Source organism: Globicephala melas, chromosome 7, assembly GCF_963455315.2.
Source record: "Globicephala melas chromosome 7, mGloMel1.2, whole genome shotgun sequence".
Lineage (NCBI taxonomy): Eukaryota > Metazoa > Chordata > Mammalia > Artiodactyla > Delphinidae > Globicephala > Globicephala melas.
This window is the reverse complement of record NC_083320.1, coordinates 18657972-18683063: the sequence shown is the minus strand read 5'-3', so window position 1 is coordinate 18683063 and position 25092 is coordinate 18657972. Positions and strand designations below refer to the sequence as shown.

At 44.1% G+C, this 25092-nt stretch overlaps 1 protein-coding gene across 1 annotated transcript in view; it reads right to left on the bottom strand.

Moving 5' to 3' along the window:
• The window catches only part of CFAP65 (cilia and flagella associated protein 65), a 61805-nt gene that overhangs the window by 24158 nt on the left and 12555 nt on the right, over positions 1–25092 (bottom strand). The window contains exons 2-12 of the mRNA XM_070046039.1: positions 18882–18908; positions 18031–18077; positions 17037–17087; positions 16505–16723; positions 14432–14616; positions 2977–3079; positions 2330–2496; positions 1941–2140; positions 1529–1674; positions 824–1046; positions 206–471 (exon numbers count right to left, since the gene is read on the bottom strand). Of these exons, the coding sequence (XP_069902140.1) occupies positions 206–471; positions 824–1046; positions 1529–1674; positions 1941–2140; positions 2330–2496; positions 2977–3079; positions 14432–14616; positions 16505–16723; positions 17037–17087; positions 18031–18077; positions 18882–18908 (1634 nt within the window). The remainder of the gene's footprint in view (positions 1–205; positions 472–823; positions 1047–1528; positions 1675–1940; positions 2141–2329; positions 2497–2976; positions 3080–14431; positions 14617–16504; positions 16724–17036; positions 17088–18030; positions 18078–18881; positions 18909–25092) is intronic.

The following is a 25092-nucleotide window of genomic DNA, read 5'->3' as shown; positions in this document are numbered from 1 at the left end:
TCGGAGCGAGCGTTCACATGGCCCTGGCCAAACTCTGGCTCCAAAAGCCAGACTGGGGCTCTGGAGGTGATGATCCAGGCAGACAGCCCTGGAAGCTCCAGAATACAGGGGACTGAGCACCAAGCACTGTCTGCATTGCTAGGACTCGGATCGGCCCCTCCAGCTTCCCGGGGAGCCCCTCCTCACCCCCTTCCCCATAGCTCACCTGGTGGTGGATGAAACAGGCCACCCTCCGAAAGTAGATGATGGGGTGAGTGGGCTGGAAGGCACAGTGCAGGGTCATGCGGGCCTTGCCCACCAGGGTCCCAAAGGCAGGTCTGATGCTGAAGACGCTCTCCTGACAGTCGATGTCAAACTGGAAGTGGGCCGTGCAGTCCGACTTGTTCTCAATCCACAGGGACTGCTCCGAGCGCTTCCCGAGGTTGACCCAGCTGAAGTCGACACAGTAGTACTGCAGGGACACGTCAGGACCTGGGCAGAAGAGATGGGGGCTCTGTGAGTGGGCCCTGCCACCTGAGTGGGGCTGGGGTATCAGCCTCCCCGAGGCTATGTCAAAGGGTACCACTGATGGGAGGTGGTGCTGCCTGGAGACAGAAGGTTGGGTTGGAAAGGCCTGAGCAGACCACCAGGTCACCAGGGGCGAGCATGGGAACAATATCTCCAGGCGTCTTCAACTGGTTCCTCACTGATTCCACCAGGGGGCAGCAGACACCCAGGTTGAGGGCAAGGAGGCCCTGGGCGACTAGGAGTGGGCACTTGCCAATCCTAAGCATGGGTTGCTCCTGTCTCCAGAGGGAGTGCAGTGACCTGGGACTGCCAGTACCTCTACAGAAACCAACGACTTTGAGCAGGGTTTGGGAGGCACAGCCAGAGGGCATGACGGACAAGTAGTCCATAGTCCTGACGTCCAAGGTCTTGGGGTGGAAGAACACTGACACGCATTTCTTCTGTCCCGGGGGCACGATGCCATGGGCCGTGGGGCATGAGAAGGCCTCGTCTTTGGCCAGCATGTCTGGGGCCACTTCAATCCTGAAGGGGGCGCTCACCTACGGGGCCAGGTGGGGACAGGAGGTGGTCAGGTCACAGGTGGCTCGTCTGTTATTACCAAGGTGCCCAGCCGAGGGGGTGAGGGCAGCTGAAGCCCCACCTGTGCCTCAATCATCAGCTTTGACGGTGGAGCAAGGCTGCCTCTGCCGGGAGGAAGGAAGGGGCCGAGCCGTGTGCCCTACACTGGGACCACCCAGAGGGGGCACCTTTTCCTTTTCTCAAAGGTACCACAAAGGCTGGCTGTGGTCCTGGCATCAGGACACCTTAGGACTTCTCTTGGAGTTGCTCTGGGGCGGGTCGAGGGATACCCCAGCCCAGCCCCCAGCTGAGAGGAGAGTGGGACCCCTTTTGACATGAGTGTATCAGCAGACATGGGTACGTGAGGTTGCAACATTCTGTACAGGGGCTGAGTGTTAGTTGCACCTGGCCCTGTGGTCCCTGAGTCCTGCCCCCACTCCCGCTATGTGCACAGGACGCATACCACCGATGGGTTATACAGCTTGATCTGCCTCTCAGCGGTGCAGCCCACGGCAACAGAGCCAAAGTGCAACACTTTCTGGATGCCCTCGGCATCCTGGTCCTCCGGGCGCTTCTGCTTTATGCTCACCAGCAGCTGGGCGCATTTGGCTGGGCAGAGAGGGGGGAGTCTTGGGGAGAAATCCACCAGGGCCTCTGTGGCCCCAGCTGAACAGCCCTTCAGAGAAGACGGGGGTCCCCAGGGAAACACTGGTCTGCGACAACAAGGAAGACAGAGAAAAGGCAAAGCCTGCAGGGCTCAGGGGAGGGCAGGAGGCTGGAGGAGGTCCCGTGGAGGCCAGGCCAGGGCAGGGGTGGGGGGGGGGCACACTGCGGCTTCGATCCCTGCAGAGGATGGGTGAGAGGTCGGGCCTCACCCACAGCCTGCAGCTGGATGCTGCTCTTCTGCTTGCTCCCCTCCCCGTACCAGCACGTGGCCTGAACGTCATAGATGACAGCCATAAGGGGCTGAAAGGTCACCGTGATCCGGCAGGCCTGGCCTGGCTCCAGCAGCCCCGTGGTCGGCAACATCTGGAATGGGCTGGGGGACTCCCAGGTGAAGAAGGTGGGCAGGTCCCTGGAGGGGGGTGGGCAGGTTAGAGCCACTGGGCTCACTGACCACTGCCCCTGCTTTAGAAAGGCCGGGATGCCCCCTTTACTCCCCCTATCTCCTTCCACCATCACACAGGCCAGTCTCTCCTGCTCCCAGGAACCCTCCTCACAGTCCTCACTCTTCCCACCTCTGAGCCTCAGCCACGGCCCTCACCCCGCATTGTCCAGACAGAACCAGGCCTCGGCCATGTCCCCCATGGCACACACGGGCAACTGCAGGGACGGTGGGCAGATCAGATTGTGGCAGGGCAGGGTGGCTCTCAGGTCCACACAGAACATCCCCTCTGCTTTCTCAAACCACAGCTGGTCCATGTACTCCTTCTGCAGTGTGGGGGCAGGGAGGCAGAGGCCCTGGTTGATCAGTGGTAGCCGGGTGGTACTCAAGGACCACTCACCTGACCCCAGCCCTTGGCCATCCCCTCAACACAACTGCTGAGGGCTGGGTTGGGCTATGGCCCTCCATCTCAGTCTCTGAAGAGAGGGTCAGTTACTTGTGTTCCAGCACCATCTTGGTCTCAGAGATGTAGGGCTTCTTTTGTGAGGAACAAAGTATTTGGGGAAACATTTTGAGAGCAGGAAGAGCCCAAGGAATATAGGGCTTTCTGATGGCCAACACAGTAGCACAGCCTTTTCCCCCAACAACATCCAACTGGGAAGCCCCCTCTATCTAATGAGTTTTGGCTCCAGCTGGTGGGATGTGGGTGTGGTGGGAGAGCTCCTTGCTGCTCTGCCCTACATCCTGCTCTGAAGTCACTGTGCCTGTGTCCCTCCCTGCCCTCCGCTCACCATGGCAGACCTTACCTCCTCCAGGGGCCGGAAGATGATTGGGAGTGAGAGGGTTATGCCTGGGCTCAGGAAGATGGGCTGGGGGATGACCGTGAAGAAGAATTTGGTCTTGGGGGGCCTGTGGGAAGGAGCCAGAGGATAAGCACTTCAGGATCAGAAAATTAGGAGAGGCAGAAAGATTAGGGAATATTCTGGAAAGCCAAGCAGACTTGAGTCTGTGGGACCATGGAAGGAGAAACACAGGTGTTCTGTCATAGGAGGAACTGTCTCCCTCATCCTACCACTTCTCTTGCAGACCTTCACTCTCGGATGTCAGAGCACTGAATGAAAAGATACAGGGCCAAGGGAGCAGCGCTTGTACCTCAGATGCACATGGTGGTCAGTGGGGTCTGGGATGGGGAAGGCTGCCCTGATTTAACCAAATCCCTGAGCACTTAGCTGGGGGAAACCAAAGCTGAGAACAGAGGTGCCAGGGATGCATTCCCAAGCAGAGATCTCGGCACAGCTGTAGAGTTCCAGAGTGGGTCAAAACTATAGATTCTGCAGACTTCAAAAATACTAATAGGGGACTTCCCTGGTGGCGCAGTGGTTAAGAATCTGCCTGCCAATGCAGGGGACACGGGTTCGAGGCTGGTCTGGGAAGATCCCACATGCCGTGGAGCAACTAAGCCCGTGTGCCACAACTACGCGCCTGCACTCTAGAGCCCGTAAGCCACAACTATTGAGCCCGTGTGCCACAACTACTGAGCCCATGTGCCACAACTACTGAAGCCCGCATGCCTACAGCCTGTGCTCTGCAACAAGAGAAGCCATGAGAAGCGTAGCCCCTGCATGCCCCAACTAGAGAAAGCCCACACACAGCAACGAAGACCCAATGCAGCCATAAATAAATAAATTTATTTTTAAAAATATATTAATAAGAACGCAATATTATCAAAAAATCTATAGCAATAAGTTCAGATAAAATATACATATTCCTAGGAATGTATAATTGACCAAAACTGATTCAAGAATTATACATTTTATGGCCACCCTTTCTAAAAGTATCCAAAAAATTAAATAAATAGTCAAAAATCTTCCCACAAAGAAAACACCAGGCCAGATGGCTCCCCAGCAAGTAGTACCAAGCATCTGATAATCCTTGTCTTCTCTTCCCAACAGCAGAAAACAAGGAAACCCTCCCCACCATATTCTATGAATCCATCATAATGTTGTTATCAAAACCTGACAGTTATGAGAAGAAAGGAAAATTACAGGCTAATATCACCCATAAACAAAATACTGGCAAAAAGAATTTAGCAATCTGTATAAAAAGAATACTCAATCATGACCAAGTTGGGCTTATTCTAGGAATACACAGTTGGTGTAACATTAAAAAAATCAGTTAATGTAATTCACCATACTAACAAATTAAGAGAGAAAAAAATCAAATGATCGTCTCAATAAAGAAAAATATTAAACTTCAACATATGTTTATGACAAAAACTCTCAGCAACCTAGAAATAGAAGGGAACTTCCTTAACCTGATAAAGTCTAAAAAAAAAAAAGAAAGAAAAAACTACAGGAACCATCCAAATTAATGGTGAAACACTGGAATCTTTCATGCTGAGATCATGAACAAAACAATGATGCCTTCTATAACAGCTTCTGTTCAACACTTTCCTTTTCAACAGTGCAGTAAGAAAAGACAAAGAAAGAAAGGAGATAGGGTTGGAAAGGAAGGAAAAATGCCATTTTCATATAAGATATGAATGTGTATGTGGAAAAAAAGAATTAACAAATACATTATTAGAGTTAATGAGAGAACTTACCAAGGTTTCTGGGCACAAGATTATGAACAAAACATCCATATTTTTAAAAAATGACTTTCTATAAAGCCAGCAACAAGCAGAAAATGAAACAACTTTAAAAGAGATCATACTCAGCATCATCAAAAATATAAAACACTTAGGGATAAATCTAACTAAAGATGTGTAAGACACCTACAGAGAAAAATCTATATTTTATTGAGAGGCATGAAAGAAGACCTAAAGAAATATAAAGATAAACCATGAGTCATGAAAGATAAAAACTGTCATGAAAGACTCAGTTTGTAATGACATCAAGTCTCCCCAAATTAACCTATAGTTTCAAATAAATCCCAATCAAAATCTCAAAAAGTAGTTTATGTGTGTGTGGTAAGCTGATTTGGAGACATATATGAAAGTTCAACGGCCCAAGGATAGCCAAGACAATCCTGAATAAGAATGAAGTTGGAAGACTTATACTATAAGATATTCAAGATTTATTATAAGCTCTAATATTTAATTCAGGATGATATTTATTGGCCCAGGGAAAGACAAATAGAGCAAGGGAACAAAACAGAGTTCAAAAATGGATCCATACATATATGGACACTTGATATACATCAGTGGTGGGGGAGATCATCAGGGAAGGTATGAACTTTTCAATAAATGGTGTTGGGACAATTGGACATTTGGTTGAGGGAAAAAAATGTCATTGGATCCCTACTTGAAACCATTCACAAAAATCAATTCCATATAGATAAAAGACAAATATTAAATGCAAAATTATAACGTCTATAGAAGACACTATAAGAGAATAACTTCATGACCTAGGTAAGGGTAGAGAAGAACTTCTTAAACAAGATACAAAAAAGCCTCAACCATAAAAGAAAAATATGGGTACATTTGATTCCTTTGAAATTAAGAACTTCTTTTCTTCAAAAGACATGATAGAGTAAAAGACAAGTCACAAAGTGGGAGAAGATATTCACAACACAGAACTGACAAAGGATTAGTATCCTCAATAAGAATTTCTATTTAAAAAAGACATTATAAGGGCAGACAGCAGAAGCAAGAAGAACTACAATCCTGCAGCCTGTGGAACAAAAACCATATTCACAGAAAGATAGACAAGATGAAAAGGCAGAGGGCTATGTACCAGATGAAGCAACAAAATAAAACCCCAGAAAAACAACTAAATGAAGTGGAGATAGGCAACCTTCCAGAAAAAGAATTCAGAATAATGATAGTGAAGATGATCCGGGACCTCGGGAAAAGAATGGAGGCAAAGATCAAGAAGATGCAAGAAATGTTTAACAAAGACCTAGAAGAATCAAAGAACAAACAAACAGAGATGAACAATACAATAACTGAAATGAAAAATACACTAGAAGGAATCAATAGCAGAATAACTGAGGCAGAAGAACGGATAAGTGACCTGGAAGACAGAATGGTGGAATTCACTGCTGCGGAATGGAATAAAGAAAAAAGAATGAAAAGAAATGAAGACAGCCTGAGACCTCTGGGACAACATTAAACGCAACAACATTTGCATTATAGGGGTCCCAGAAGGAGAAGAGAGAGAGAAAGGACCTGAGAAAATATTTGAAGAAATTATAGTCGAAAGATTTCCTAACATGGGAAAGGAAATAGCCACCCAAGTCCAGGAAGCGCAGAGAGTCCCATACGGGATAAACCCAAGAAGAAACACTCTGAGACACATAGTAATCAAACTGGCAAAAATTAAAGACAAAGAAAAAGTATTGAAAGCAGCAAGGGAAAAACGACAAATATCATACAAGGGAACTCCCATAAGGTTAACAGCTGACTTCTCAGCAGAAACTCTGCAAGCCAGAAGGGAGTGGCATGATATACTTAAAGTGATGAAAGGGAAGAACCTACAACCAAGATTACTCTAGCCAGCAAGGATCTCATCCAGATTCGATGGAGAAATAAAAAGCTTTACAGACAAGCAAAAGCTAAGAGAATTCAGCACCACCAAACCAGCTCTACAACAAATGCTAAAGGAACGTCTCTAAGTGGGAAACACAAGAGAAGAAAAGAACCTAAAAAAAAAAAACCCAAAACAATTAAGAAAATGGTCATAGGAACATACATATTGATAATTACCTTAAACGTGAATGGATTAAATGCTCCAACCAAAAGACACAGACTTGCTGAATGGATACAAAAACAAGACCCATATATATGCTCTCTACAAGAGACCCACTTCAGACCTAGGGACACATACAGACTGAAAGTGAGGGGATGGAAAAAGATATTCCATGCAAATGGAAATCAAAAGAAAGCTGGGTAGCAATACTCATATTAGATAAAATAGACTTTAAAATAAAGAATGCTTCAAGAGACAAGGAAGGACACTACATAATGATCAAGGGATCAATCCAAGAAGAAGATATAACAATTATAAATATATATGCACCCAACACAGGAGCATCTCAGTACATAAGGCAACTGCTAACAGCTATAAAAGAGGAAATCGACGGTAACACAATAATAGTGGGGGACTTTAACACCTCACTTACACCAATGGACAGATCATCCAAAATGAAAATAAATAAGGAAACAGAAGCTTTAAATGACACAATAGACCAGATAGATTTAACTGATACATATAGGACATTCCATCCAAAAACAGCAGATTACACTTTCTTCTCAAGTGTGCACGGAACATTCTCCAGGATAAATCACATCTTGGGTCACAAATCAAGCCTCAGTAAATTTAAGAAAATTGAAATCGTATCAAGTATCTTTTCTGACCACAATGTTATGAGATTAGAAATCAATTACAGGGGGAAAAAATGTAAAAAACACAAACACATGGAGGCTAAACAATATGTTACTAAATAACCAAGAGATCACTGAGGAAATCAAAAAATACCTAAAGACAAATGACAATGAAAACACGATGATCCAAAACCTATGGGATGCAGCAAAAGCAGTTCTAAGAGGGAAGTTTATAGCAATACAAGCCTACCTCAAGAAACAAGAAAAATCTCAAATAAACAATCTAATTTACACCTAAAGGAACCAGAGAAAGAAGAACAAACAAAACCCAAAGTTAGTAGAAGGAAAGAAATCATAAAGATCAGAGCAGAAATAAATGAAATAGAAACAAAGAAAACAATAGCCAAGATCAATAAAACTAAAAGCTGGTTCTTTGAGAAGATAAACAAAGTTGATAAAACATTAGCCAGAGTCATCAAGGAAAAGAGGGAGAGGACTCAAATCAATAAAATTAGAAATGAAAAAGGAGAAGTTACAACAGACACCGCAGAAATACAAAGCATCCTAAGAGACTACAACAAGCAACTCTATGCCAATAACATGGACAACCTGGAAGAAATGGACAAATTCTTAGAAAGGTATAACCTTCCAAGACTGAACCAGGAAGAAATAGAAAATATGAACAAACCAATCACAAGTAATGAAATTGAAACTGTGATTAAAAATCTTCCAAAAAACAAAAGTCCAGGACCAGATGCCTTCACAGGTGAATTCTATCAAACATTTAGAGAAGAGCTAACACCCATCCTTCTAAAACTCTTCCAAAAAATTGCAGAGTAAGGAACACTCCCAAACACATTCTATGAGGTCACCATCACCCTGATACCAAAACCAGACAAAGATACTACCAAAAAAGAAAACTACAGACCAATATCACTGATGAATATAGATGCAAAAATCCTCAACAAAATACTAGCAAACAGAATCCAACAACACTTTAAAAGGATCGTACACCATGATCAAGTGGGATTTATTCCAGGGATGCAAGGATTCTTCAATATATGCAAATCAATCAATGTGATACACCATATTAACAAATTGAAGAAGAAAAACCATATGATCATCTCAATAGATGCAGAAAAAGCTTTTGACAAAATTCAACACCCATTTATGATAAGAAAAACTCTCCAGAAAGTGGGCATAGAGGGAACCTACCTCAACATAATAAAGGTCATATATGACAAACCCACAGCAAACATCATTCTCAATGGTGAAAAACTGAAAGCATTTCCTCTAAGATCAGGAACAAGACAAGGATGTCCACTCTCACCACTATTACTCAACATAGTCTTGGAAGTCCTAGCCACAGAAATCAGAGAAAAAAAAAGAAATAAAATGAATACAAAATGGAAAAGAAGAAGTAAAACTGTCACTGTTTGCAGTGACACTGTTTGCACTGTTTGACATGATACTATACATAGAGAATCCTAAAGATGCCACCAGAAAACTACTAGAGCTAATCAATGAATTTGGTAAAGTTGCAGGATACAAAATTAATGCACAGAAATATCTTGCATTCCTATATACTAATGATGAAAAGTCTGAAAGAGAAATTAAAGAAACACTCCCATTTATCACTGCAAAAAAAAGAATAAAATACCTAGGAATAAACCTACCTAGGGAGACAAAAGACCTGTATGAAGAAAAGTATAAGACACTGATGAAAGAAATTAAAGACAATACCAACAGATGGAGAGATATACCATGTTCTTGGATTGGAAGAATCAATATTGTGAAAATGACTATACTACCCAAAGCAATCTACAGATTCAATGCAATCCCTATCAAATTACCAATGGCATTTTTTACGGAACTAGAACAAAAAATCGTAAAATTTGTATGGAGACACAAAAGACCCCCAATAGCCAAAGCAGTCTTGAGGGAAAAAACCGGAGCTGGAGGAATTAGACTCCCTGACTTCAGACTATACTACAAAGCTACAGTAATCAAGACAATATGGTACTGGCACAAAAACAAAAACATAGGTCAAAGGAACAAGATAGAAGGCCCAGAGATAAACCCACGCACCTATGGTCAACTAATCTATGACAAAGGAGGCAAGGATATACAATGGAGAAAAGACAGCCTCTTCAATAAGTGGTGCTGGGAAAACTGGGCAGCTACATGTAAAAGAATGAAATTAGAATAGTCCCTAACACCGTACACAAAAATAAACTCAAAATGGATTAGAGACCTAAATGTAAGACTGGACACTATAAAACTCTTAGAGGAAAACATAGGAAGAACACTCTTTGACATAAATCACAGCAACATCTTTTTTGATCCACCTCCTAGAGTAATGGAAATAAAAACAAAAATAAACAAATGGGACCTAATGAAACTTCAAAGCTTTTGCACAGCAAAGGAAACCATAAACAAGACAAAAAGACAACCCTCAGAATGGGAGAAAATATTTGCAAACGAATCAACAGACAAACGATTAATCTGCAAAATATATAAACAGCTCATGCAGCTCAATATTAAAAAAACAAACAACCCAATCCAAAAATGGGCAGGAGACCTAAATAGACATTTCTCCAAAGAAGACATACAGATGGCCAAGAAGCACATGAAAAGCTGCTCAACATCACTAATTATTAGAGAAATGCAAATCAAAAGTACAATGAGGTATCACCTCACACCAGTTAGAATGGGCAGCATCAGAAAATCTACAAACAACAAATGCTGGAGAGGGTGTGGAGAAAAGGGAACCCTCTTGCACTGTTGGTCAGAATGTAAATTGATACAGCCACTATGGAGAACAGTATGGAGGTTCCTTAAAAAACTACAAATAGAACTACCATACGACCCAGCAATCCCACTACTGGTCATATACCCTGAGAAAACCATAATTCAAAAAGAGTCATGTACTGCAATGTTCATTGCAGCTCTATTTACAATAGCCAGGACATGGAAGCAACCTAAGTGTCCATCGACAGATGAATGGATAAAGAAGATGTGGCACATATATACAATGGAATATTACTCAGCCATAAAAAGGAACGAAATTGGGTCCTTTGTTGAGACGTGGATGGATCTAGAGATTGTCATACAGAGTGAAGTAAGTCAGAAAGAGAAAAACAAATATCGTATATTAACGCATGTATGTGGAACCTAGAAAAATGGTACAGATGAACTGGTATGCAGGGCAGAAGTTGAGACACAGATGTAGAGAACAAACGTATGGACACCAAGGGGGGAAAGCCGCGGGGGGTGGGGTGGGGATGGTGGTGTGCTGAATTGGGCGATTGGGATTGACATGTATACACTGATGTGTATAAAATTGATGACTAATAAGAACCTGCTGTTTAAAAAAATAAATAAAATTAAATTTAAAAAAAAAAGGAAAAGACAATCTAGCACAGCAAAGGAAACCATAAACAAAATGAAAAAAACAACCCACAGAATGGGAGAAAATATTTGCAAATGAACTGACCGACAGGGATTAATCTCCCAAATATACAAAAGGCTCATGCAGCTCATTATTGAAAAAGCAAACACCCAATCAAAAAATGGGCAGAAGATCTAAAGAGACATTTCTCGGGCTTCCCTGGTGGCGCAGTGGTTGAGAGTCCGCCTGCCGATGCAGGGGACGCGGGTTTGTGCCCCGGTCCGGGAGGATCACACATGCCACAGAGTGGCTGGGCCCGTGAGCCATGGCCGCTGGGCCTGCGCGTCCGGAGCCTGTGCTCCGCGGCGGGAGAGGCCACAGCAGTGAGAGGCCCACGTACCACAAAAAAATTTTAAAAATATAAATAAATAAAATAAATAAAAAGACATTTCTCCAAAGAAGACATACAGATGGACAAGAGGCACATGAAAAGATGCTCAACATCACTAATTATTAGAGAAATGCAAATCAAAACTACAATGAGGTATCACCTCACACCAGTCAGAATGGCCATTATCAAAAAATCTGCAAACAATAAATGCTGGGAAGGGTGTGGAGAAAAGGGAACCTTCCTATACTGTTGGTGGGAATGTAAATTGGTACAACCATTATGGAGAACAGTATGGAGTTTCCTTAAAAAACTAAAAATAGAGCTGCCGTATGATCCAGCAATCCCACTCCTGGGCATATATCCGGAGAAAACCATAATGCAAAAAGATACATACACCCCAATGTTCATTGCAGCACTATTTACAATAGCCAGGACATGGAAGCAACCTAAATGTCCATTGACAGAGAAATGGATAAAGAAGATGTGGTACACATATATACAATGGAATATTACTCAGCCATAAAAAAGAATGAAATAACACCATTTGCAGCAACATGAATGGACCTAGAAATTGTCATACGAGTGAAGTCAGTCAGACAGAAAAAGACAAATATCATATGATAGCGCTTATATGTGGAATCTAAAAAAATGGTACAAATGAACTTACTTACAAAATAGAAATAGAGTCACAGGTGCAAAAAACAAACATGGAGGGAAGGGGTAGGGATAAACTGGGAGATTGGGATTGACATATACACACTACTATATATAAAATAGTTACCTAAGCAGGACCTACTGGGAACTTAAATTTAAAACAAAGTTATTACAAGATAATGACTATAATTCCCTGTACTCTGCAATATATCTTTGTTGCTTATCTACTTTAAACTTAGTAGTTTGTTTTTCTTAATCCCATGTCCCTATCTTGCCCCTCCCCACTTCCCTCTCCCCACTGGTAACCACTGGTTTGTTTTCTGTATCTGTGAGTTTGTTTCTCTTTTGCTATATACATTCATTTGTTTTATTTTTTAGATTGTACATATAAGTGATATCATACAGTATTTGTCTTTCTCTGTCTGACTTATTTCGCTAAGCATTATATTCTCTAGGTCCGTCCATGTTGCTGCAAATGGCAGAATTTCATTCTTTTATTCTGGCTGAGTAATATCCCATTGTGGTATATATTGATATATACTCATTTGTCTGTTGATGGATGCTTGGGTTGGCTATTGCTATGAACATTGGGATGCATTTATCTTTTCCAATTAGTGTTTTTGTTTTTTTCTGGACATATACCCAGGAGTGGAATTGCTGAATCATATGGTCGTTTTTTTTAGTTTTTTGAGGAACCTCTGCACTGTTTTCCATGACGACTGACCAATTTCCATTCCCACCAACAGTGTACAAGGGTTCCCTTTTCTCCACGTCCTCACCAACATTTGTTATTTGTAGACTTTCTGATGATAGCCATTCTGACAGGTGTGCGGTGTTATCTCATTGTCGTTTTGATTTGCATTTCTCTAATAATTAGTGATCTTCAGCATCTTTTCATGTGCTGTTAGCTATCTGTATGTCTTCTTTGTTGATTGTCTTTTGTCTTTTTTTCTTCTAATTTTTATTGGAGTATAGTTGATTTACAATGTTGTGTTAGTTTCTGCTGTACAGCAAAGTGAATCGGTTGTACATACACATATATCTGCTCTTTTTTAGATTCTTTTCCTATGTAGGTCATTACAGAGAATTGAGTAGAGTTCCCTGTGCTATACAGTAGGTCCTGCTTAGGTATCTATTTTATATATAGTAGTGTGTATATGTCAATACCAATATCCCAATTTATCCCTCCCCCCCCTTATCCCCTGGCAACCATATATCTTATAATAGCTTTTAAGGGAGTATAATCTAAAAAAATACTGGATCACCATTCTACACATCTGAAACTAATATAATATTATAAATCAGCTATATTTCAATATTTTTAAAAAATGAAAAAAGATAATCTATTAGAAAAATGGGCACAGGCTTAAACATGTATTTCACAAATGAAATGGCCAATAACATTTGAAAAGACACTCAGCTGTATTAGTAATCAGAGAAATGCAAATTGAACCCACAACAAATTACCATTATTGGCAAAAATTTTAAATCTTGACATTATCAATTGTTGATAAAGACACAGAGGAATGGGAACGCTCATATGTGGCTTATGGGAATATAAATGGATTACAAGTCCTTTGGGAAAGAGTTTGGCAAACATGTACAGAAATCTACAAAAAGCAAACATGTACATGTTCTAAGTCACAGCAACTGTACTCCTATGTATCTACCCTAGAAAAACTCTTGAACTTGTGCAATAGGAGATGTATACAGACCCAAACTGGAAACAACCCAAACGTCCCTTAACAGAAGAATGGGTGAATAGGTAGAAGCATACATTGGACTATTATACTGCAATGAAAAAGGATGAACTATATCTGCATGTGGATGAGTCTTACGAACATAACTGAGCAAAATAAAAGTGTAACGGGGCCTTCCCTGGTGGCGCAGTGGTTGAGAGTCCGCCTGCCGATGCAGGGCACACGGGTTCGTGCCCCGGTCCGAGAAGATCCCACATGCCGCGGAGCGGCTAGGCCCGTGAGCCACGGCCGCTGAGCCTGTGCGTCCGGAGCCTGTGCTCCGCAACGGGAGAGGCCACAACAGTGAGAGGCCCGCGTACCGCAAAAAAAAAAAAAAAAAAAAAAAAAAGTGTAACAAAATATACCATGTTATCCCGCTTATATAAAGTTCATAAGAAGGAAAAATTAAACTATAACATTTAGGGATACAAACATAAGTGGTAAAACCTTTTGAGAAAAACAAGAAAATCATTATCATGAAAGACAAGGTATTGGTTACCTTTATGGGTAGGGAAGGTGTTCCAGTGCGGGGGACACATAGTGGGAGAAGGTGAGCTTCAGACACTGTTAGTATTCCATTATTTAATCTGGTCACAATTATTCAACAATTATTCAAATTATACTCTCAACAATTATTCAAGCTGTACATGTTTTATATCCTCTTCTGGTTTTATATGACATTTTAAAAGTGTGTTTTTTAAGAGTGGCTGCTTTGGGGGCTTGAAGGCTCAGGGACTTAGTCTCTGATCGCTCATACTGGTACCTGTACTTTATCTTCTGGATTTTCAAGGATAGATTTTTCAGAACCAGGTTCTTGGTGATCTCCTTCCCCAACTCCCAGCCTTTCCACTGAAGCTCCTCAGCCACCTCAATGCCCCAGATGACCCTCTTCTTCACTTTGTCCTGCTTCTTTGGGAAGCACTTCTGAGTATCCATGGAACTGGCAGGCTGTCTGGTCGGCAGGGAGAAAGGGGAGAAGCAAGTGGGATAGGATTCAAAGACCCAGAGAATGGGCAAAGATCTCCCCACCTCCAGAAAGTAATGAATCACACCACTCTTCACCCCTGGGGGATGGTCTGGAGAGAGAAGGTGAGGGGCGGGTAGGCGAGTCAGATATTACCTCTTCTGAGGTCACTGGAATGGTTTTCCAACTAGATTCCCAGAGACCCTGCCCATGAAGCCTTCCCTGGCCACCGCACGGGCCATTCCACCTGGCACACTCAGCAGCCTTAGCTTGCCTGTTGTGCTCCTCAGTGTGCCCTCAGATCCCGGCCTGTTCAGATGCTGCCTCCTCCTCCTCTGCCTGCCATCCTACCCCTTCGCTACAGAAGCCTCTCCTAGTTGGAGTGGTCTATCCCCGGCACTTCTCCAGAGCACAGGGATACACCACCATTCCCTCTTCCACCCCTCACCTAGCTGGTAGAGCAGAAGAAAGAGCCAATTTGCCTGCGACCAACCCGCACCCCGTGCCTTGACTTCGAGACCACCCCAAGCACTTCTCCTAATGATGCTAGAGGTTCGCTATGCCAACGCTTCTCGTCTGTAATGGAAAATCCTGTCATAGGTGAATCCCTAGCCCCTATCTATCTGAGGGGGGAGGGAGATGGAAAAATCCCTGGGGTGGCAAGATGGCAGAAGGATGAAACAGGTGCCTCTTCCTACCAGTCATCGCTCTGAAAGTAAATTCACTGCCATTTAACTTTATCTTTGACCAAGTATTGTTTTTATGTCATTACATAACATAAGGATACATTTATCTATTCGACAGATATTTGTTGACTACCTATGATGCAATGGACATTGTATTAGGTGCCAGGACTATAAAAGTGAACAGGACTGGCAAATCCCTTCTTTCTTGGAACTATATCTCAGTTTATAGAGAGTGTCGGATGGCCTGACCTGCCCGTGGAGGAAAGGTGACTTGGGTGAGCAAGGATCATTCATTATAAATATCAACTGGTGCATCAGTTAGGGTCCAACCAGGAAAACAGAAGCCACTCCGGGTGTTTAAAATAAGGAATTTAATGCACAACCAGGGGATAGTGAAGTAACCCCAAAGTTAACAACATCAAGAAGCTGCCACCACACATAGGTTAGGGGAAGTGGCGGGGTTCTCAGAGCCCAGAGGCCTGTCTGGTGGGGACTGGAGTCACAGGGAGATGCAGCTGCTGATGGAGACACTGTCAAAAGCAGAGAGGGAAGAAGATAAATAGCCTGGCTTCTCCCTTCTTCCCAACTTCCAATCTCCTGCCAGCTCAGAGCAGAGTGGGGAAGGGCAGTGAGTGAATCTGTGAGCAAACTGGGCCAGAATGGCACAGATGGAGGGGTGAGATGACCCCGGTCCACAGAGAGGCAAATGCAACCACCATCACATCTAAGGAAACACGAGAATTCACAAATGATACAGACACATGCTGCACAAATGCAGTGAGACCCCATAGTTACATCCCTAGACAAGCACCCCCTGCCCTGGTCCTGCGCTATCACAGAGAGGGACCCCCGAGAGCTGTGAGAAGTAAACAACATCCATCCACTGACAAACACAAAGCCCTAGGGCTCGAGACCAGAAGAGCTTTGTGAAGGAAGAGAGAACTACTGGCTACTCTATCAGCCCCCAACTCGCATCTCCCCAGCGTTCTCCCCGCTCCACCATCACGCTCACAGCTGCCACCACTCCAGTTAGCATAGGGCTCAGTGTATGCAGGGTCTAGTACTGGAGTTTAGACAGGAGAGTGGGGTCGTCTCAGATTCCTACCCCCGCTGCCCTGCTGCCCATCTACCCTGCTTGGCCCTGCTCCACCCACTCCACCCGCCCCGCACGTGTCCTCACACAGGCACTAGCATTGCTGCTGCTGTAGGCACTCATGGCCACGCTGCTGCCAGTGATGGTGGGAAAGGCCACTGTGCTGGCACTCAGGCATGATCCAGCGTTCATGGTGTAGTCCCCGCTGTCCTCGTGAGGAGGCTTAGGGCTGCCCTGATGAGCATCCGGTGCCTGGAACACAAGTCCAAGGGAAGCTCTCTGGCTAAGACAGGAGTTCCTGCCAGTTGGGAGCTGGGAAGAGACCAGAGGGGAGGCAGGAGGGGCATGAAAAAGAGGGGTCAATGAAGAAGGCTCACCACGGCCATCATTTTCACGCAGGGGTGTCTGCTTCCTAGCTCTGGCAACAGGTGTGAAGTAGCACCATGAGGAACAAGACTGAATGCAAGATCCAAGGCTTTGCCTGGGAGCCTAGGGACTCACCGTTCAGGAAAGGCCATTTGGAAAAGGGAACTGGGGATGAGGCCCAGGCAGCCCTGCTCTCCAAGGCCACACTTGGCATTTCTCAGCAAGCCCCCAGTGAGTGTTACTGAAGCATATGCATTACCTTTACTTGGCTTTTACTCTCTACTTGTTTCCTCTGAACGTGGCTTGCCTCCTGTGGGAAAAGGAATAAGAGTCAAAGAAGAAGCAAATGAGACTGGAGGATTCTTGGGCTTCTGGGTTTCCTCTATCAGTACACGACATGTAGTCCAGGTTTAAAGGAAGCATTCACTAAAATAATGACTCAGTCCAAAGATTAATGAATCAACCTCTAAAACAGAGGGATCCACTGATAGACTGCGGCTGGAAGTTATATGCAAATACATGCAAACGTTATAGACAAATTATATGCAAAATGTCATGGGTTTGGGCATGTGCTCTTTTCCAGGGAGAGTGTCCACAGCTTTCACCAAATGCTCAAAAGGGTGCTTGGCCCTGCTCTAGGGGACACAGAAGTGTCCCAAACTGGCTCTGGCTCCCTCTCAAATCCCCCTTCCTTTAGCAGGCTTCCTTCAGCACATATACCCAGGTATGGCTACTACATTGGACAGCATCAATGTAATCCTTTTTTGAACATGTATACATTTTTAAGACTACTCAGTATCCTAGCCCATCTCTTTGAATAGCAATCTCAAAAATAATAACAACTTCTAAGAACATTTACTAAGAACTTACCATGTGCCAAGCAGTGTTGTAAGTCCTTCACATATATTTTAGTTCTTACAACAATTTATGATTAGATGGAATTGTCTTTTATTTGGCCTAAAATTATCTCTTTTCAAGTCTGGGTTTCAGCTCCCTTTTACAACATATTATGCTTTAGTAAACAATTTCATGGTCGCCCTTTAGAAAGTTCCACGTTTCCATCAGACACTCTCCCGTCCCCTCCCCACCACCCATTCAGAACAAAAGATTCTGTTGATGCACTTTTTCCTAATTGGCAATATGTCCAAACCCTCTGGAGGGGATTATCTTACATTCATTCATTCACAAGGCATTTACTGAGTGCCTGCTATGTACCAGTGCTAGGCACAGGACAGGACAGGCAAGGCTCCTACCTTTGGTTGTGAAGTGAACTGTTCAGATGGAATCAAAGAAATGCAAGCTGGGGAGATAGGGAGGAAGGTCCCATTACTTCTCTGCTATTGGATGGCTTTGTAGTACTTCCCCGGCTCATTAATGACTGTTACCTTAGGGGATTCTACAGACAGTCCCTGCCTCAAGGCTCTGAAAAAATTTCCAATCAACACTTGTAGGAAAAATGAGAGACAGTGGGATAGAAAGCTGGTCCAGACCAGGTCTTAGGGCTTAGAAGTGAGCACTGGTCCTGGAGCAAGAAAAGCTGGGTTGAAGCATCTGCTCAGATTCGTTTAAGATGGGCAAGTTTCTCCATCTCCTCAAGCCTCAGCCTCCTTACCTGTAAAATGAGGGTTATTGTATTTCACAAAATTGATGTGAAGCTTGAAAGAAATAGAGAAGTGAAAAAGCCCTAGACAAACCTATGTTACTATAATGAACAATTACAACTTCCACACTAACACGTGCTACTCTTCCAAAAGATTCACACATCTGCAATCATTGTGAGGACACTGGGCAAGGGAGGTGTTGTTTTAAATCTTTTTCTAATCTTGAGGATCTTAAAAAAATATCATCAGCTTCCTTTATTTGCCTAATTTCCAACCTAAAAATTCCTAAGATGACCAGTGTAAAAAGTGGCGGGTCGCCAAGTAGAGGGAGGAAGAAAGAGGTAAAAAGAAGGAATAAAATATACTTAGAGCTGTTCCACCATCGTCTAAGAGATCCCCAGGCTGATCTCGCCCAAGTCTCAGTCCCTCCGGGCTCTCTGAAGGACACCGAGGGGACCCCTGGTTACGACTTCCCAAAAGAGACCGTCTCCCAAGACAGATACCTTCCCTGGCCACTTGCGCAGCTCCCGCTGGTCACTTGGACCAACGCTCAGAACTCACACCGCCGCCATGTTGTCGTCTCTATAGATACAGGACGCGCAGGACACGGCGTCTCCTGGTATCCCAGGGCAACGACGGCTACCCGAAGGAGTCAAGGATCACAGAAGGCGAAAGCTCCGCGCAACTTTAACGCTCACCACCATTTTTTATTCTCCGACTTTCCCTGCTAGCAGTAACTGTCTTCTACCAGTCGCAGCACAGTTGTCGTGACGTCCCCGCAATCCTGGCTTTAGTTGAAGACCAAATTCAGAGGAGGCTACTACAAGGACTTGTCACACCAGTGAGAGTTGTTTCTGTTCTTTTCTGATACCCCTCGGTGACATAGGGTCAGAATTTCAACTGGAACTTTATTCTGTGATTGCAATTGTTAACTTAAAAGCAGCCGGTAGTTATTTCTTATTTGCATATTGCTTTTCAAATTAATTCCTTTTGCAGGTGGAAGAGAATGTGTTCTAGGCATTTTCTCCTAGCATTTCCTTCTGCCCAGCACAAAGCTAACTCTTGAAGGGATCTGAAGGTGAATGTATGAAGAAGGCATTATTACACATAATATGGATTTTTGGAAGCCCATTAGTTCATTTGTTTGTATGTCCTTTGGGAGGAAGAGTCTCATTTGGTGAAGACTTCTTAGGTGGGTGAGGCTGAAAATCTCAGAGTTCATTCATGGGCAATTAAAGATGTTTCACTACCCAGGACAGTGATGGAGGTGGGTGTTGGGGGAGAGAACTTAGACACTCTAGGGGTAAACCCAGAAAACAAACTCTCATTTTGGGAAAGTTGGAGTATATCTGTGAAAGGTGAAAGACTCAGATGACAGTGTTGCCTGAGTTGGCCTGGGAGATCACATGGCCAGAGGCTGGCTGTATTAGAGGGAAGGGTCAGACCAGGGGGCCCATTAAGTTATGCCAGCACAGTTAGGTCTGGAGTTTTCTTGGGATCGAGGAATGTGGAACTCAGTAAGCTTTTCACTGGTTTTAATGTTATTCTCAGTATAGGAAACCTGTACTTTGGACGTTACCACTTTTATGTTGTTTGTGGTTTCTATAATGATTTCTTTTTTGTTTTCCTCTAAGCTCTTTTTGAAATAGTCATCCTGACTCAGCTGGATCTTAGGAACAGGGAAAGGGACCTGTTTGTCCATTCTTAGGCCAAATAGGGAGCAGTGACTCTGGGGGCAAGGCTTGGTGGTGGCCTCAGGAATCCCAGCAAGAAAACCCTAAGGGGATTAGGGTTAGAAAAGCTTATTCTAGGGATTTCCCTGGTGGTCCAGTAGTTAAGACTCCATGCTCCCAATGCAGGGGGCCCAGGTTCGATCCCCAGTCAAGGAACTAGATCCCACATGCTGTAACTAAGAGCCTGCATGCCGCAACTAAAGATTCTGCATGCCACAGCGAAGATCCTGAGTGGCACAAATAGGACCTGGTGCAGCCAAATAAATAAATAAAGATTTTAAAGAAAAAAGCTTATTCTAGGAGCCACACATCCTTGTGCCTCTTCACTGAAGGAGTGTCCCTGCAGAGCTGGCCTGCTCAAACCTTGGTGGATTCTGGGCTTGAGACGGTGAGAAGGGATTCGTAGTTGGTCCTCTGTGGGCTCTACTTCTGCAAGTTTCTAGCTGCCTCCTGGGAGTTCTGCTGGTGAGTGACCTTGACTGGCATGGTGGACTCCCAGGGAGAGGCCCAAGCTGGACTTTGCCCCAGGAAGCAAACAGCATGGAAAGGGGTGTGGCAAGGCGTTGAACCCGAGGAAGGGAGAGAAAGTGGGGTTTGCCACTCATTTCAGGATCCCGGAATGTGTGGGAAATAATGGATGCTGGGTCCTGGTGACCATCTCCTCCATGGACCCAAGAAAGACAACAGGGTGGAGCTATTTTGTTCAAGGCTATGAACAAGTGTGGGTGAGGATTCAGCATACTGATGAAGACCAGGATGTGGAAGAAAGGGAGGGAAGAGGGTGAGCAGGAGGACTCTGATGCTCCTGGCTGGAAGCAGAGGAGTGGGGGTAATAAAGATAAAGCACACTCCATGATCTGGGCTTCAGCACACACAAAATTTATCTTTTCTAAGCCTTTTTCCCATAGCCATCCCCCTGCCACCCATGAAATCCAGAAGACTCTGGGCTGGGAAATCAGGCAGACCTGAGATTGATCCTGATTGCCACTTACTGGCTGTATGACCTTGGGCAAGTCCCATGACCTCTCTGAGCCTCATCTTTTACCTGGGGATAATTATCAAAAGGCCTATGTAGGGACTGAGTGATCAGTTATGTAAAGTATTTGACACATGGTAGACAATCAACAAAGTTACACACAGACACACACACACATACACACAGAGGAGGGTCACTCACTATGTGGGAGGCCCTAGAATTTTGCCTCTCAGCTCTCTGTCCACCCTCGCCTCCTACCACGTCCCAGCCTCTCTGCTGCACACTGGAGAAGTGGAAAGTTTTTCTCCTCTCCACAGCCTCCTCTTTTGTTTCTCCAAGAAGGAGGCTGCCTTCCTGCTCCAGCGTGGAGAAAGACAAGAAGAGATGCCGGGGTGATCTGCTGTCCAGTTGGCAAGTCACCCAGCTCCAGGACTGGCAAAGCCCTCTCCCACTTTCCTTCCCCTGCAACTCTGACTCAGTTTCCAGTGTTGCTTCTGAAATCAGGTCAGCATCGAAGACGTACTTAAGCTAGGGGAGGGAAATGAGGAGGTGGGTACTCCCACAGAAGCTCCTGACCTCCGAAATAAGTAGGGTAAATCTTCTAAGCCCAACCTGATAGATGAAGAGGAGACTATAGCTAAGAGGGCCACTGGGGTTGTTCAAGGCTGGATCTAGGAGCAGGCATAGAGCACTCTCTGCATTAGACTGCCGCGGTCCCCTGGGTTGCTTGGTGTGGAGAGGGTGTGTCAGGAGATTGATAGCACCTCCAGCCTGAAAGGGCTGCCAGGGCACAAATTTGGCAGGGGCTGGGGGAAGACTGCCATATGGCAAGGTAATTCAAAAGAAAGAGTTCCATTCTGCCTGAGACCCCTATAGGTTTTTCTAACTCCCTTGTGTCAATCCAAAGCCCCTCTTCAAATTGCTTCCTGTACTCGTTGTCCCCATCAAATGGTGAATAGGCACACAGGCCGACAGTAGTGGGGTGGATGGAAAATGACATGAGGCTCAATCCCAGAAGACCGAGTTCAAGTCCTGATTCCACCATTTAAGAGCTGAGCTGGGACTTCCCTGGTGGTCCAGTGGTTAAGACTCTGTGCTTCCACTGCAGGGGCATGGGTTTGATCCCTGGTCAGGGATCCTGCATGCTACGTAGTGCGGCCAAAAAAAAAAAAAAGGTTAAAAAAGAAAAAGCTGACCAATTTGAGGCAAATCATTAAACATTCCAGAGCCTCACTTTCCCCACCTGTAAAATGGGGGCAAACAGGGGTAGCATTCAAAATACTTAAAAATTGGTAAGTTATGAGTACTGACCTATGAGAATGGACACCAGGGGGCCTTAGAGCCAGAGCTGGGTCCTGGGAGGCCACATTGTGCCAGGCCTTAACCTTTTAGTTGCTGGGTTGTGGGGAAGCCTGCAGGTGTGGAGAGAGGACTGGGAGAGCAGCCGCAGCAGTGGAGAACTCAGCCAGTGACTACTCACCAACTAGTACCAAAGTATTTCCAGATTTTAACAACCAGTACAGCTACCCTGGATAGTGATGGCTTATTGGTTGCAAGTGAGACCTGAGGAAAAATCCTATCTCACCAGCTACTGTATACATGGTTATTTATTTTAAGCCCAAACTTGAAGTTCTAATTCCTTCTAATTCTTCCTGATCGGTAGAGGACCTGCGACCACGTCTAACTGCTCTGTCCCTCTAGTCTAGTGCAGGCTTCTTCTCTGTGTTAGCTCTCCCAGCTGTCTTCCCCTACACCATCTCCTACAGGCTCTCCAGCTCCATGCCCCTCTGACCAGCACCATGGACAGCTCCAGCTGACCAGCCCATCCTAGGCCATCCCCTTCCTCCTGCCTTATCTCTCCTCTTACCCCACCCATGCCAGCACAGAAACCCTGAGGTACGAACTGAATGTAGGTCACCCCTGAGAAAACAGTACAGTGGAGTGGTTCAGAACAAGCTCTGGAGTAAAGCCGACTGGATTTGAATCCCAACCCACCAGCTCTCAGCTGTTTGATCGTATTCCTCCATTTCTATAACACCCAGATTGCTCTCTTGTCAACAGTGAAAACTTTACAGCTACCTCAAAGGTCGTAAGGTTTAAGTGGGATAAAAGGTTTAAAGAACTTAGCACAGTGCCTGGCTCATTATATGTTCTGAATAAATAAAGAGCACCATTATTCTGTGACTTTCTATCCTATTTAATTCCTCAAACCCTTTTCCAATCCATCTCTGATGAGGGCCCTCTCTCAGATAAAGGTATTATAACATGACCACCAGCTTAGTGTAGCTGGCCTCCTTTGGTGTGAAAGTTGGCTTGGACTTCAAAGATGGTAAGGAAGCCAACCTTTGGTCCATGAGATTCTCTTTTTATTAGTTTTTTTTTTTTTTTGCATTTAAAAAATTTTGAGTTAATCTTAGACATACACCAAAATAGTACAAGTGGTTCTCATAAACCCTTCATCCAGTTTCCCCTTAGGTTAACTTCTTACATGACCATCGGACGCTTATCAAAAAGAAGAAATTAATGTTGGTACAATGATACTATTAACAAAATTATAGAATTTATTTAGATTTCACAAGTTTGTCCACAAATCTCCTTTTCCTGTTTCAGTATCCAATCCAGGATCCCCCCTGGGGCATTTCCTGAAACTTTCCTTGTTTTTCATGACCTTGATTCTTTTGAAGAGTACTGTCAATTGTTTTGTAGAATATTCCTCAATCTGGGTTTGTTTCTCATGATTAGAGTAAAATGTGCATTATTGGGAAGCATAACATAGAGTTATAGGCCCTTCTCAGTGCATGATATCAGAGGGTACATCGTGTCAATATGTATTTTTGGTGATGTTAACTTTGATCACTTGGGTAGAGTGGTGTCTGCCAGGATTCTCCACTGCAAACTTGCTCTCTTCCCCTCTTTATTAGATTTTGAACATGCCCATCTTTTACTTCTCTAGAATTAAGTGTTCAGAACCAAGAAAACTGTCCTCGCTGTAACCCATCCATCTGTACACTCCCAACCACTCCTGAGCCATACCCATTCCCTATGACCTGCCTGGTCACTTTCCTGTGAGTTTTCTTTTTTCCTTTATATATATATAAACACACACACATTCCTTTCCTATTTTTCTTTTTTTTTAAACCTCTTTATTGGAGTATAATTGCTTTACGATGATGTGTTAGTTTCTGCTGTATAACAAAGTGAGTCAGCTATACGTATACATATATCCCCATATCTCCTCCCTCTTGCATCTCCCTCCCACCCTCCCTATCCCGCCCCTCTAGGTGGTCACAAAGCACTGAGTTGATCTCCCTGTGTTATACGGCTACTTCCCACTAGCTATCTATTTTACATTTGGTAGTATATATAAGTCAGTGCTAGTCTCTCACTTCATCCCAGCTTACCCTTCCCCCTCCCCGTGTCCTCAAGTCCATTCTCTACATCTGCGTCTTTATTCCTGTCCTGCCCCTAGGTTCTTCATAACCTTTTTTTTTTTTTAGATTCCATATATATGTGTTAGCATATGGTATTTGTTGTTCTCTTTCTGCCTTACTTCACTCTGTATGACAGACTTTAGGTTCATCCACCTCACTGCAAATAACTCAATTTCGTTTCTTTTTATGGCTGAGTAATATTCCATTGTATATATGTGCCACGTCTTCTTTACCCATTCATCTGTCAATGGACACTTAGGTTGCTTCCAAGTCCTGGCTATTGTAAATAGAGCTGCAATGAACATTATGGTACATGACTCTTTTTGAATTCTGGTTTTCTCAGGGTATATGCCCAGTAGTGGGATTGCTGGGTTTTTTAAGGAACCTCCATACTGTTCTCCATAGTGGCTGTATCAATTTACATTCCCACCAACAGTGCAAGAGGGTTCCCTTTTCTCCACACCCTCTCCAGCATTTATTGTTTGTAGTTTTTTTGATGATGGCCATTCTGACTGGTGTGAGGTGATACCTCATTGTAGTTTTGATTTGCATTTCTCTAATGATCAGTGATGTT